This window comes from Panthera onca, chromosome A2 (genome assembly GCF_046562875.1).
Source record: "Panthera onca isolate mPanOnc1 chromosome A2, mPanOnc1 haplotype 2, whole genome shotgun sequence".
In the NCBI taxonomy this organism is placed as follows: Eukaryota; Metazoa; Chordata; class Mammalia; order Carnivora; family Felidae; genus Panthera; species Panthera onca.
Window position 1 is genome coordinate 108,417,204 of NC_138340.1, and position 15,500 is coordinate 108,432,703.

General features: G+C 34.3%; 1 protein-coding gene across 1 annotated transcript in view; it reads right to left on the bottom strand.

Moving 5' to 3' along the window:
• The window catches only part of MEOX2 (mesenchyme homeobox 2), a 66,620-nt gene that overhangs the window by 14,614 nt on the left and 36,506 nt on the right, over positions 1 to 15,500 (bottom strand). Inside the window, exon 2 of the mRNA XM_060632598.3 lies at positions 2,769 to 2,941. Within this exon, the coding sequence (XP_060488581.1) occupies positions 2,769 to 2,941 (173 nt within the window). The remainder of the gene's footprint in view (positions 1 to 2,768; positions 2,942 to 15,500) is intronic.

Below are 15,500 nucleotides of genomic sequence, written 5' to 3' on the forward strand. Positions count from 1 at the left end.
GACACAACCAACTGAGTCATACAGGCACACCTAAAGACTTAACTTTGGGAATTTGGATTCCACACGGATACATCTCCCTTTCATATTAACTTGCAAAATTGTGAATAAAGATTTTTATAGGATAAAATTCTATACAAAACCAAATTTAAGTTCTTCGCAAACCCAATTATATCTCAACTTATTTTTTTGCTATTTTTACCCCATAAAGGTATAGTTAGCTTGTTTTAGTAATGGCCTCCAACAAATGTTGCCTTCCTTCCATGTATCCATTCCCTTATATTGACTCCTTCTACACTGACACCGAGCTTGTACATTGTTGTTTTTCTTTTACTCCTGGGAATGCTTCCACCACCATTTGAAAAGTCCCAGGGAGCCTATTAGAAGAAGATGGAACCACACACAACAGAGACAAGCTGTCCCAGCTGAGGCTGTCTAGACCAACCAGCTCTTCAAACCCACCAGGTGACTACAGCTCTATGATGGATCTAGGTAAGCCCAGCAGTATAACAACCCATTTGAGCCCAGTCAAAATCTATGACCCACAAAATTGTGAGCAAATTAAATACTGGTTATTGGTTGAAGCCACTAAGATTTTTAAGTGCATTATTACATACAAAAAGCTAACTGATACAAAATTGATAGGGAACTTTAAAAAAAAAAGGCAAAGATTAAAATTGTGTGTGGGGGGGAGGGGGGACACCTAGGTGGCTAAGTTCATTAAGCATCCGACTTCAGCTCAGGTCATGATCTCACAGTTCATGAGTTTGAGCCCCACATTGGGCTCTGTGCTGACAGCTTGGAACCTGGAGCCTGCTTTGGATTGTGTGTGTCTCTCTCTCTGCCCCTCTCCTGCTTGCACTCTGTCTCTCTCTCAAACATAAAGATTAAAAAATATTTTTTAAAAAGTGTGTATATAATTTTGCATATAATTGCACATCACTCTTTATCAGGAATGGCAACTCATGAAGAAAACAAAATATCCAAAATACCTTCAAAATTCTCAGGCCAAATTTATAGAATTGCTTCTAAAATGAAATTATTCTAAACCAAAGGTGAAACCTCTGCTTTATAATCAAATAACCATAGATAACCACAGCTATCTCTGGAATACCAAGAAGAGAACCTTGACTTTTCTCTTGACTAAGAGAGTAGTACTGAATCCCATTATTTCTGTAGCTTGGAAGCAAATCCTCGTTCGTTTCCTCTATGTATCATATAAAACATGGTTTCTTTTTATTGAATTCACTCTCTGTATAAATACATTAACCTGTAATTCCTCCCCTCCTTTATCTGTTCCCAGTTTAAAAAAAAAATGGGGAAAAAAAAAAGATGTCTGATAATGCAGATTTTGGATTCTCCTCTCCTGCATGCCAAATGTTGTACACTTATGGGGGAAACTTTGTGTGCAAAGTTCAAGAGAAGGAGAATTTTGTGCTTCACAACGTAGGCACTAGTCATAATATTTAATAAAATATAAACTGCCAATAAATAAAACCACATAAAAGTGTTTCTCTCTATATTTCTACTACCCAGAAATACCCCACCAAAAGATGAAGCACAGAAATTAGCAGAAAGAAAGCAGATGATTTAAGAAATTGGATAAAATAACTTGCTCTCCTAAGATAGTATTCATTTGTCCACACCCTGTTGGTATTTCTTTGGTTCCAATGGGATCCCTAGAGGAGGTGCACACAGTGAAAGAGGAAATGAGACTCTAGTCCTGGGAGTGCCAATCATAACTGCACTGTCCATAAAGTTGTTTGGATTTGCCTTTCAGGAATGTTTTTCTAAAGATTAGCAACTGTTGACCATCAGTAGGCTAGATTCTCCCAGGGCAAATCAGAATCCATAAAAAGAATGCACTGGAAGCACTACTGGAGCAAATAAAATTCAAGAGAAAACCTAAATTTAACTAATTAAACAGTATTTTTTAGGTTTTATCAACTGAGGTCAACAGATCATTAATAATTTCAGCGTTTTCTGAGTTGATGTCAGAATTTCTGGATTTTTGAAGCCAATATAATTTCAAAAATAGTTGGGAAATATTTACCAATAATCTGCATGCCCTTGCCCCCATCATTTCCCAGCCCCCTTGAACTTAAGTGGAACCACTGATGATTTCCGGGCCTTAGAGTATAAATGGAAGTGACATGGGTCATTTCCAGGTGAAAACATTTAAAGGTCAATGCATGAACTTCCAACTCTTTCTTACCTCCTGTGGTTAGTAAGGACACCACATGTCGAGATGCCAGAGAGTCAGACTGGGTCTGTGAGTGATAGTTTGTAATGTTGGACTTGTAAGTATGGACAGCGAGCAAATAGTGAACATTTTTGTTATGTCACTGAGGTTTGGGGGTTAATGTGTTATGGTAACAAACATAGCAAACCCTGTCCTGAGCAATAGAGGAAACTAACATGGGGTTACATGGGGTTGCCAGCTTTCTACTATACCAAATAAGGAGATTTTAAAATTTAAGCAAACAAAATTGCTCACTATATGCCATCATTATATACAAGAAATAGTATTTTAAAAACAATTACAGAATAAGGAATAATTCCTTAAACTGAATAGATATAGTTTTCCTTAAAACACTGCTATTTTATCCTGAATTTTGTCATTTTGCTGGGCCCAAATATCATGGAATAGAACACCTGTCTTCCATATGGTATTTAAGAACCACAAATCTAGATATTTCAAAAATGGCAAGAGAAGATTATTGATTCAATGCAATTAAAAATACCATAATCACAACAATATCCAACTTTACCTGTCTTTCAGTGAGATCCAAATTCACTGCTATCTCATATCGCCTCAGTCTGGTCAGGTAATTATGATGGGCAAACTCTGCTTCAAGTTCTCTGATTTGCTCTTTGGTAAAAGCTGTCCGTTCCTTCCTGGGTTTGCTATTGACTTCTGACTTATAATTTCCTTCCTGGGAATCTGAAAAAAAGAAAAAAAGTAAGAAAGAAGTAGATTTGCTTCGTTCATTCAAATGCATTCAATCACAACATTCATACCAGAAGCATTTATTGAGTAACTCCTTTTTTCAGGTAGTGTTAGACATGGGAAAAATAGAGCAAAGATAGTTAAGACTGATCTCACAACAGGATAAGACACACTTCTTATTTTTCAATCTACGCTCATGTGACTCACAGCCTAAATTCCAAAATATGAACAAAAAATTTAATTGCTCTTAATATGCTATTATAATGAAAAGATCAATATATAAAATAAACCATTTCTAGGAAATAATTTTAGATATAAATTTATGTCTAATAAGTTGTTTAACATATATACAGTTGGGATCTAAGTACGATTAAATTTTATAATTCCTAAAAAAAGTGTTGACTTAGTTTATGAACATTTAAGCAATTTAAATGTTTAGCAACTGGACCATAAAAGTCAGTTCAAGCTCAAAGCATACATATGAATGTGTTCTACTGATCTTTTAATTTCCATTTAAGTTCAGCCTCTTCAAGGACAATAGCATTGCTATTCTTTAATTTTGTACAATAAATATTCCAATGTGGAGTCTATAAATAAAATTGTGTTCATATAACTCAAAATATGCAAAGTTTGTTAATGTTTTTTCATCATATATGAGATAAACATAAGATGCACAACACCTAACAAAAGCTATCCAAACACCAAATCTTATAATGCCATGTAGAAATAATAATAATTTAGGGTGTATTATTCCATGTTTCTTCCTAGGAGTTTAAGACATAATTAACATATAGTATTTCACTTATCCTCATCATATCCCTGAGATGTATGTTAGAAGACATTCTTAATATACCGAAGAACACAATGTGTGCCTATAATGCAAAAAAATTCCACGTGTTTAAACAAATAACAGGTAATTGAACCAGCTCTAGTGATTCATGTTGAATCTATCTTCAGGAAATAGCAACATAAACAAGGTAAAGTGGTGTGTTTGTGCTCCCTTAAAAATCACTTCAGTTCTCTATTTTTGAGCATGTACACACAAATTGTGATGTCTTTATCAGATGGAAGTACAACAAACTCTTCTTGAGCCCAAATGAGAGAATATAGGAAAATTACAAAGAGTGACATTTAATTTTTTAAATTGACAAATGTAATATGGTATACTTTAGGAAAGATCTTTTTGGTCAACATTCAAGGGCAAGAAACATTTGTTTCTTCATTCAATGATGCTTAAATATGCTAAGTACTATGTGCATTTATATGTATGTAGTTAAATATGTTAAGTACTATATATATATTATTAGTATTTAATACTAATTTAATATAATATACATATGTCAGTGTTCTTTTCTGTCTGTCTGGAAAGTCCAACTGAAGTCAAGAATTCCCTGCATAGTGGGAATCCGCTAGACAAGGTGCTCTAATGTGAACAGTTTAGTTCTGATTCTTTCTAGAATCTTGTTTGGCCAGATGTAAAGCTGTATAGATCCAATAGTAGCAGCAGCTACAGAAAGACTGCATCAAAATTTTGGGACACTGGCCATTACTTTGCTTCTGAGGGATCACAGAGTATGATTCACCGATGCAGTGGTGCAGTCAGAAATTCCTCGGATTTCAGTGACCACATTTCTGGGCTTACCCCTGTGTGGACACTTACTCCTGTGTTGACTGGTTCCTTACCTTGGCAGAGAAGGTAGGGCTTTATCCAAGGCAAAAATGGTTTGTGACATGTCACATACATGCTGTACTTTAGAGTAAGCCACTAGGATCACATATAACTTATGTAATAGATGATGTGTCAGCTCTCAGGTAGGCCGTGTGCACACAGTGCCAACTTACCTGAATCAAAGTGGAACCTGAAGTCCATCATCACCGCCCCCCTTTTTTCTTTCTTTCTTTTTTTTTTTTTTTTTTTTGCTATAGATTTACCAATCTCTTCATCTTTGGAGCATTTAGCTATTCTTTGTGAGTAAATCTTCTAGATGACTGAATTATTTAATTTTTCCATTGGCTGTCCTGACAGACTGGAAACCCAGTCACAGCCTAGAATATTCAGAAGTCCCTCGCACAGGATCTATGTTCTCACGTGAATCAAGTTTTATTGCCAATTTGGAACCATACTCAGTCTAAAATCTGAAGCTGATTATTCTTTATATGGGGACAATACTCTGATCCTTTCAGTAAAGCAACTCTGGAAACTGACAGCAAAGTCAGAACATTTTTTCTCATGAGCCTTTCAATTTGAATGATTCACGGTTAACACCGTCCCTTACATAAGCATGAATGAACAAATGCACAATGAGGAAAGCCTATTAATTTATATTTATTTTTGAAATACTTTAACTTTTGTAGTATTCAAAAGTGCTTAAAAACCAACACACACACACACACACACACACACACACACACACACACAAATAAAAAGCACACAAAATTTGGGCCAATGCTTGTTACGAATGGTCACTTGAGTAGATCTATATACATGCCCATTCTAACTAGAAATATACAACAGGAGGTTTATACATCCAGTGACTGAATTTAAACAAAAGTCTGGCTATAATTCAACATTTAAATCCAAAAGCAATTTATTGAATGCTTGAATTCCAAACCAAAGTAGCTCACAGTAAAATCCAGTGACTAAAACAATGTGAACTGTGCATACTTAAATTTACCATAATCACACATGGAATAATTATACTGTAACTAACATGATAAAGAGTGGGTGTGTGCTTCCTTAATTCATCACCTAAGAGAGAGAATGCCGATGTAATTGAGGCAACACCAACATCAATTAATTCGGTGGACACTTTCATCTGTGTATCTGTGATTCTGTTGTGGTTTTCACCAGGTTTGCTCCCACTTTTTCGGTGCTATTGAAAACATGCTCCTTGGGACTATAATTCTGGACTTGTATTTACTATATCTTTGATTAATTTTTTTTTCTTGCATTTCCTGAAGCCCATCATTTGCTGACCCTAAGGCTTCTACTACTGTCACCTGACTGGCTTTTCTTTGGTGGAAAATGGGTGGGAGACTTGGACCAGGCTTTTGGCAAATTGCACACCAGCTTCCATCTGTTTCCCAGCTGTTTCAACTGAGGCAAAAATCTCTCCTTTTTCTTCAACCTCCTATATCCAATGCCAAATGGTAGGTGTTGGGGGTGGGGGGGTGGGATCTGGAAACTGCCTTACTTTCTTCCCTACAACCACAAACAAAATGTCACCATCTGTACAGTATATTCCAATGTAAAATATTACAATTGTTGTTTCTTGTCTCAGATACTTTAATGCACATGTGGGTGCACTCTCACACTCCCTCGCTGCTTGGAGGAAATGTTGACTTATGTGTTCAGGTAGAGCTGGCGGTCCCAGTTCCCTAACCTTTTGCTCCCTGGGACTATGCTAATGGAAGAAGTCTGCAATACTTCCGTGGAGGATAAAAATTGCCCTCCAAGGATCATTTCTGTCTAGCATTTAGAACTTCTCCACATGTGACTTTTTATTTCCCCTAGTACAAGGGGATGCCAAAAGATAATAATGTTTTATTGAAGACAAGTAATGTAAGGGCTTGGTCTGTTCAGTAGTGGCACAGAATGCTTTTTAGCAAAAGAGAAATATTAAAGTATGATTGAGTATATTTTTTTGGCTACCCTGGGTAAGCTTATTAACTTGTTTAAATGAAGGACATAATTTACCTATGTCTGTAAAATATCAAAATGTAAAGGAATGTCTCTATAGCTTAGAATACAATGAATATTTGTTTCATATTCTGAAGGAAGAATGAATTCTAAGCCACAGCCTATTTTAGTCCTTTGCAACTTCTTGTATCAATGTTTTGTTTTCTATTCAAAATGACAGATATTCATTTATTATTAACAAAGCTGCACAAATAGTTGGCACAGGAAGCTATAATTATCTTTACATGGGCATAAGGATTGTGGATGGAGATGGGGAAATTTATAGAATAATCCTATTGATGCTAGTAATTTTCACATTTAAATGGGAAATAGACTTCCTTATGGTAAATTATCCAACTTGCCACTCCAGCTTCTAAATGGGTAAGAATTTCAACCTTTCCATATTTCTTTTTCCAGAGTAAACAACCTTCCTCAGGGGTTCTTAAATCCACTTGCCTATCTACGATCCACTCTCCAGATTTGAGAACCGTAGCCTTAGTGAGTTACTATTACTAATGAATGTGTCTGTTATACACTGAGATGTTACAGGAAAAACAGGATTGAAAACCATTATACTAAATCCACAATAGAAATATGCACTGAAAACATCCACTATTTCTCGCGCCTTTGATGTGAAAAACATACAGCTATAATATCTTCTTTTTACTTATAAAGCAAACCCAAATTTCAAAGCTTAAAAAAAAGGAATTTCCATTTTTTAGTTTAGTAACAGCAATAGCAATGTAATAGTTGTATTCAACATGCAAAAATAATTCTATGGGTTGGACCAGTGATTGTCAACTGGTTGATGTACTTTTTCATCATCCAGCCTTCCTGCTCACTGCCTCTTTGATTATTGATGGGATTGTCTAATATGCTCTCAGGGATGAAGAAAGTCAGATAAATTCCAGTTTAGTGAAATTGAAGATATATTCATTTTTTATTATATCTGTATATCCAACTATATGTTTTGAATAAATAATTTAGAGCATACCTTGCTTATTTCTGTTAAAGGCATTTAGATTCTTACTTGGTGGGCTATATTGAAAGATTCACTGTGTATAGCTAAAAATTTTATGTAATAGAATAGTTACTATTATGTAATGGTAAATCTTAGTTTACAGATTTGACTGTCTCCCATTACACTTCAGCTTATTTTTATACAACTAATTCTTAAAATGAGATTAATAAAAATTAGCATACATGATTGTGTCAGTATTTATCAATAGCTGCTTATATCAGCAAATATTACAATAGTAACTTATTACACAATCATGCTATATTATGTAATGACAGAAAGGAGAAAAGAAAGATATAAGATACTTTATAAAATATATATATTTTTAGGTCACATTTTAAAATGAGAGCGATAGAGACATAGAGACCTAATAATAGCACAGGGTTGTTCCTAAATTGGTCCCAATTTAATAATTTAGTGCAAGTATGGACATGAATAATTTGAAAACATAGATCTCATAATTTGCATGAAGAAAATATTCAGGTTACTAAAGTCATCCACAACATATATGTAGATGGTTCCGCAAAGTAGGTAATGATCTTCCTTGGCATTGTGTTCCATTCCTAGAATAAACTTACAAATGTAACAAAGTCCTTCTCTTTGCTTCCTCTCTCCTTTATAATTTTGAGATAATGGCAGTTACAGGAATTTTAGCCAATTTAAAAGAGTTCCCTAGTTTTCATTCTTTTTTATGGCTGAGTAATATTCTATTTTATATATATACCATATCTTTATGGGATATATATAATTTTATTATCTAGTTTATATATATCCCATACCCTTATGGGATATATATAATTATCCCATACCTTTATTCATCTATGGATGGACATTTGGGTTGCTTCCATATATTGCCTATTGTAAATAGTACTGCAATAAACATAGGGGTGTATAGATCTTTTTGAACTGGTGTTATTTTCTTTGGGTAAGTACCCAGTAGTGAAATTATTGGATCATATGGTCATTTTGTTTTTAATTTTTTGAAGAACGTCCATACTGTTTTGCAACAATGTGGATGGACCTAGAGGGTATAAGACTAAGTGAAATAAATCAGAGAAAGAAAAATACCATATGATTTCACTCATATATGGAATATAAAAACAAAACAAATTACAAAGAAAAACAGTCAAACAAACAAACAAAAACCAGACTGTTAAATATAGAGAACAAATTGGAGGTTACCAGAGGGGAGTTGGGTGGGGGGAAGGGGAAAGTGGGTAAAGGGGATTAAGGGTACACTTATCTTGATGAGCACTGAGGAAGGTATGGAATTGTTGAATCATTATATTGTACACCTGAAACACTTATGTATTTGTGTTGTGTGTTGATAGTATTTGAATAAAAAAAATCATTAAAAAACTAAAAGTTACCTATGTAAAAACTTCTAATGTTTATTTATTTTTGAGAAAGAGAGACAGAGCACGAGGGGGAGAGGGGCAGCGAGAGAGGGAGACACAGAATGTGAAGCAGGCTCCAGCCTCCGAGCTGTCAGCACAGAGACCAACACGGGGCTTAAACCCATGAACCATGAGATCATGACCTAAGTTGAAGTTGGACGTTTAACTGACTAAGCCACACAGGTGCCCTAAAAGTTATCTATTTAATAACTCACTTCAATTTCTTACTTTTTGTGCCCATCAATATATGAATCCGTTTTTACCTTACAGCCTCTTCTTAGCAGAGTTCCTTTGTTTTTAAACAGTGACATGTTAACAATTGATTTTAATTTCATTACCTTGCCCTTCTTATTTTTTATTTACTATGTAGTTTTTTCTTATAGTAAGAAGATGTCAGCCTTATGGTTCTTCCTCTGTGACATAAATACAAAATAAAATACACAAAGAACTAACAAGTTTTTATGAAATTAACATAATTAATATTGTACAATGCCACATATATTTAATAAAATAGTAATTTTGATTGAAATTTAAAAAGAAGCCAAAGACACACAAAATAGGAATACAATGCAATTTCCTTCAGTCAAATTTAGCAAAGTCTTAGCTCTCACTACCAAGTTCAAAGTATTTAATACAAAGACAACGCCAGCATATGTCTTCCAGGTAACTGTAAACTTCTTCAATCTTGCTAGATGCTTCTAGTATTAGAAACTGGTTACAGATGCCCAGAATTGACTTTATACTTCTTGTGGTATCCCAGAGAGAAAACATAAACTACCAAAATATCATGGCCATCTGTCCAACAAAACAAGGCACACGTACATGTTTGAATTGTGCCTGCTAGCAAAGGAGTTCACAACAATCACCATTCGCACCTCCAGTGGAATCCCTAGTGAAAAGCTGCTGACATACAGCATTCCATTATATTTTCCTGATTATATTAATTTAAAGAATGCACCCTTCCTCTGAGGTCTCATCAAACGATCTTTATTCTTTTCCTCCAAGGCTTATTACCACATGCTGTCACTACACGGATCCTTTATCTCCTCAACTAGAATATAAATCTATGATGCATACTACTGTTCTCATTTATTCAGTAATTGAAGGCAAATATAAAGACAATCTGGGGTGCCTGGGTGGCTTAGTCAGTTAAGCATCCGACACTTGATTTCAGCTTGGGTCATGATCTCGTGGTTCATTAGTTTGAGCCCCACATTGGACTCTGTGTTGGCAGTGCAGAGACTGCTTGGAATTCTCTCTCTCTCCCTCTCTCTCTCTCTCTCTCTCTTCCACTACCCTGCTCATGCTCTCTCTTAAATAAATAAACTTAAATTAGAAACAAGTATATAAAGATAATATTGGCATTCACATTTACATCGTAATACATGCAGACACACTAGACAAGGTCATGAAGAGGATGTATACCTCCATATATGCCCCCCTCCATTTACCTTCCATTCAGTAAAAATGTCAGGAAATGGCATGGAGTTACATGGTGTTGAAGAATACAAAGGGAGAAACTCTTCTCAGAAATTAGAGGCAAGAAGTAACTTGGCAGTGCCAGAGGAATCGTGACACATCTAATTGACAACTGTCAACAGGGCAAAAAGTCCTGAGATCTCTCATGACTTCAGAAAACACCATATAGCTTTTGCAGTGAGGTACCAACAATTCAGTACCAATTCTGCTAGCAGCTTGGTAAGTTCCTTGGGACATGTAGCAGGAGAGCTTCCAAAAAAGGTTTATTTGTGTGTGTGTTTCATTTTGTTTTGTTTTTATTGTGGAAGACAAGCCTCCATCTTCTAAGAGTATGAGGGCTTGTTTTTTGCTATGATTCTGAGCCTTTTTTGTCCAGTCACCACACTGACTCTAATACATTTTTAGAAAAGTAAGTCTTATAAGTGATTGAGCTTGTTTTTATCTTTAAATCTCCTTTGCTTCTCTGAACTCTAGACTCCAGCTAATGTAAGATTAAGAAGTGTGCTTTATTAATCTTCATATTCCCAGTACTAAGCACCTAATTCTGAATCTCTGCTGGATCTTTGATTTTCACACTTTGATTGTGGATTATGATTCCAGTCATAACCCTAAAGGGTTTTGTTCTGTTATTAGAATTTAAATCACCTTTAGCTTAAAAAAAGAGAAAGCATCACAGCAATACTACTTATATTAACTTCTCAAAGCACTTACTACCTCAATTAATAGTAGATAAACATGAGAAATATCACTTTCATTTTGTATCTATAATGATATCTCTAAACATGTTCAGGTAGAAAAGTACCAAATCAGTGTCACTATTGTAAAATTTAAAACCAAAGTGACTGAATATTACACAAGTGAAGGAACAGACTTCACACAGATTATAGTTACAACCCCCAGCACTATTGATTGATATGTTGGACTGGATAATTCTTATTACATTTATGTCCAGTGAAATATGCACATATTCAAGATGAATGGGTGGTGATAGCTAGCCTGGGCACTGTGGGATGTTTAGCAGCATTCAGGTTTGTACTCAGGATATGTCTATAGCAACCCTCAAGCCCATTTTAGCATTGTTCAATACTATATAGGACTTCAGTTCAACTAAAAATCCAGATAAACAGGGGCACGTAGGTGGCTTGGTTGCTTACGTGTTCAACTTTTGATTTCAGTTCAGGTCATGATCTCAGGGTCCTGAGATCAAGCTCTGCATCCAATGAGATTAAGCCCTGTGTCAGGCTCTTTGGGATCAGCTTGGGATTCTCTCTCTCCCTCTCTTTCACCCCTACCCTGCTCATGTTTCTTCTCTGTCTCTCAAAACACTTAAAAAAAAAAATAAATAAATCTTTTTTGCCATTTTCCTAAGCTATACTTCTAGAAATGTGTCAACAGATTTTAGAAGAGTATTATGTTTTTATAATACATCAAAGCATAGTTAATACTAATTTAATTATTCTATTAAATATGTTTAGTTAATTAATAAATTTGGATTTAATTAATACATCTTGATTTAATATGCATGAATTTTAGAATTTGAATAGATTCTTACAAATCATCTATTTGTAAACCTGCTCTATTTATAGGTGAGAAAAATGAGACTCAGGGTGACTAAAGGGTCATTGAAGGTCTCATAGTGTCACACAATGTTTCTAGGCCTCACGTGTCAACTGTAAAAATAGACATAAGTACATTTTCAGAACTCCCTAAATACCCTTTGCATACTGCATGGCCTTTTCAAAAAACAAAGATTTGAGAAATACCACCCTTTAATTGTGATACTAAATTAGGCTATGAAAGCTAAATCTACACAGAGTCTTTACTACCCAAGATGCCAAATGAACAGATGTTAAGAGCATAGCATAGTCTTTGCCACTAATCTGCTTATTCAGTACTAAACTTGCTTTTCTCTCATCTTTAACAAATAATTAAAGTGTAGGGGATTAAATTAAGTAAATCAGTTAGCACAGTGCCCACACATTGCAGGCACTCAATACTCAGTTGCAAGTTCTAGCCATTCTCAAGGAAGGACCCTAACATTGTACTCCAGGACTTCAGTAATTGACAGTGATAGGTTGATAGAATCAGGATTTAGAAAGTTCGTTTTTTTTTTAACTGTAGGAAAATTTTGTTCTGAAAACAGAACTCAACCTAAAACCTACTAAGTTTAGAATTTACATAGTAACCAGCAAATTTCTATTTTACATTGAAAATTAATGAAGACCTTAACATATCTGTGTCACTTTTGATTGTCTACAAATGAAATAAGCAAGGTTTAATTATGATTTTCCAATGAAACTGGTGAAGTAACAGTTTATAAGGCTCAGAGGGATCAATGTCTAAATTTCTGCTCAGGGGGATTTAATAAACAAATAAACCCACTCTCTTAAACACTGTGCACATATTTATTTATATGGAAATGTTTTCTCCTAATAATTTTCTTCATATAGAGGGTTTGAGAAGTAAATCACTTAGTTATTATTTAACCTCAGAAATAATCATATTAGAAGATTAAATGCAAATAATTTACAAATTGATTTTGCTTTAATTTCACAGTAAAAAGGAAACAAAGATAATAAATAAAGGGCTCCGGGGTGGCTGAGTCAGTTAAGCATTTGACTCTCGATTGTGGCTCAAGTCATGATATCACGGTAGCGAGATCGAGCCCCATATGGGACTCCATGCTGGGCATGGAGCCTGCTTAAGATATTCATATTCTCTCTCTCTCTCTCTCTCTCTCTCTCTCTCTCTCTCTCTCTCCCCCACCCCTACTCATGTGTGTTCTCTCTCTCTCTCTCTGTCTCTTAAATAGATAAATAATATATAAAAGTAATAAAATAAAAACAATCATAAAATACCAACCAACTAGGGATTCTGGCCCATACACTAAGCAGCAGTTAGTTTCCTTTTGAATGCTGTTGTTAGAGTTAAAAGCTTTGTGATCTATTTCTCTAGTGCAGCTGTACCAGAAATAAGGAAAACAGTCTTGGGTGACTCATGTGCACTGAAGTCAATTTGTGATTATTTTTGTAAAGGGATTTTCCCAACAGGAAGAAGTGTAAGACTTTAGAACTTACATTTATGGAACACTCTTTAAATATCCTCCACAAATAGAATTCTGTTCACAGTGACTAAGGAATATGTGCTTTCTATTAAACAAACAAACAAATAAATAAATAAACAATCAGAGCTCTGTTATTAAATCAACGGCTTGTGATTTGATAGTTTGCCCAAATAATAAAGAATCAATCTAATGTGAGTATATTTGGGCATAGTATGAAAATGACAAACACGTGCTGATGGATCTCAAAATGTACAAGTCATATTATCCTTTTTCTTTTCATCATTGTTACACCACTTACCACATATATATTTTGAGTTGGGAAAAACTGCAATTAAATTTACTTGAAAAAAGTCTAAAGCGTGATATCTGAGTATGGGATAAAATGATAATTGAAAAGGATTTTTGAGGAGAAAATGTTTAGAAACAGTCAGCCTAGGGGCGCCTGGGTGGCTCAGTCAGTTAAGCGTCTAACTTCAGCTCAGGTCATGATCTCACCACAGCTTGTGGGTTTGAGCCCCGCGTCGGGCTTTGTGCTGACAGCTCAAAGGCTGGAGTCTGCCTCTGATTCTGTGTCTCCCTCTCTCTCGCTGCCCCTCCCCCACTCACACTCTGTCTCTGTCTCTGTCTCTCTCAAAAAATAAACATTAAAAAAATTAAAATTAAAAAAAAAAGAAACTGTTGGCCTATGCTATAAAGAATATGTAAGCAAAGGTGGTTGGTGGCAGAGACCAGTGAAGCCTGAATGGTGGCAAGAGTCTAAAACATTATGAATAACAGAGGAAAAGATGAGGGGCACCTGGGTGGCTCAGTTAAGCCACCAACTCTTGATTTGTGCTCAGGTCATGATCTCATGGTACCCGGGCTCGAGCCCTACATTGGGCTCTGCACCGATGGCACAGAGCCTGAGTGGGAGTTTTCTCTCTCTCCCTCTGCCCTACCCCACTTGCCATCTCTCTTTCTCTCTCTAAAAATAAATAAACATTTAAAAAAAGAGAGAGAGTAAAAGATGAGGTCTCCATTTAGTTAATAAATATTATTCTGAGAGATGAAGGAAGAGGTTGATGTCAGAGAGACTGATTCTAGAGTTTATTTCTTGGGCAAAGAAAAGTGTGAATGATAATTGAGTCTGAAATCTGCCTGTCTATGGAGAAAGGGGTATTAGCAATTGACAATATTGTTGAACCGTGAGGCTCAATAATAAAGTATGATTTACATAACAATTTATGCTATAATTCACCTTTGAAGCAGGTATCTACAGCCTATACTCTATGTTGAGAGTGGTGTGCCATATATACGGCACACCACTATATATATATATATATATATATATATATATATATACACATATATATATGTGCTATATATATATATACACACATATATATACATGTGCTATATATATATATATACACACATGTATATATATGTGCTATATATATATGTGCTATATATATATATACTATATATACTATATACTATATATACTATATATACTATATATACTATACTATATACTATATATACTATATATATGCCATATACTATATATAGTATATATATATAAATAATATATATAATCATATAAATACAAATATAAATTATATTTATATTTAAATATATATTTATATTTACATAAATTATATTTATAAGTATATAAATTATATAAATATAATTATTTATAATTATGTAATATAATTATTATAAATATATAATTATATATACTATATAAAAATTATATATATAATTATATAAATCTAAATCTAAATTATATTTATATTTAAATATATATTTATATTTATATAAATTATATTTATAATTATATAAATTATATAAATATAATTATATATATATAATTTAATGTGTCATGTGCTATCAAATTAATCAGTCCAACATCATACCAATCCTAAAGTAGCTTA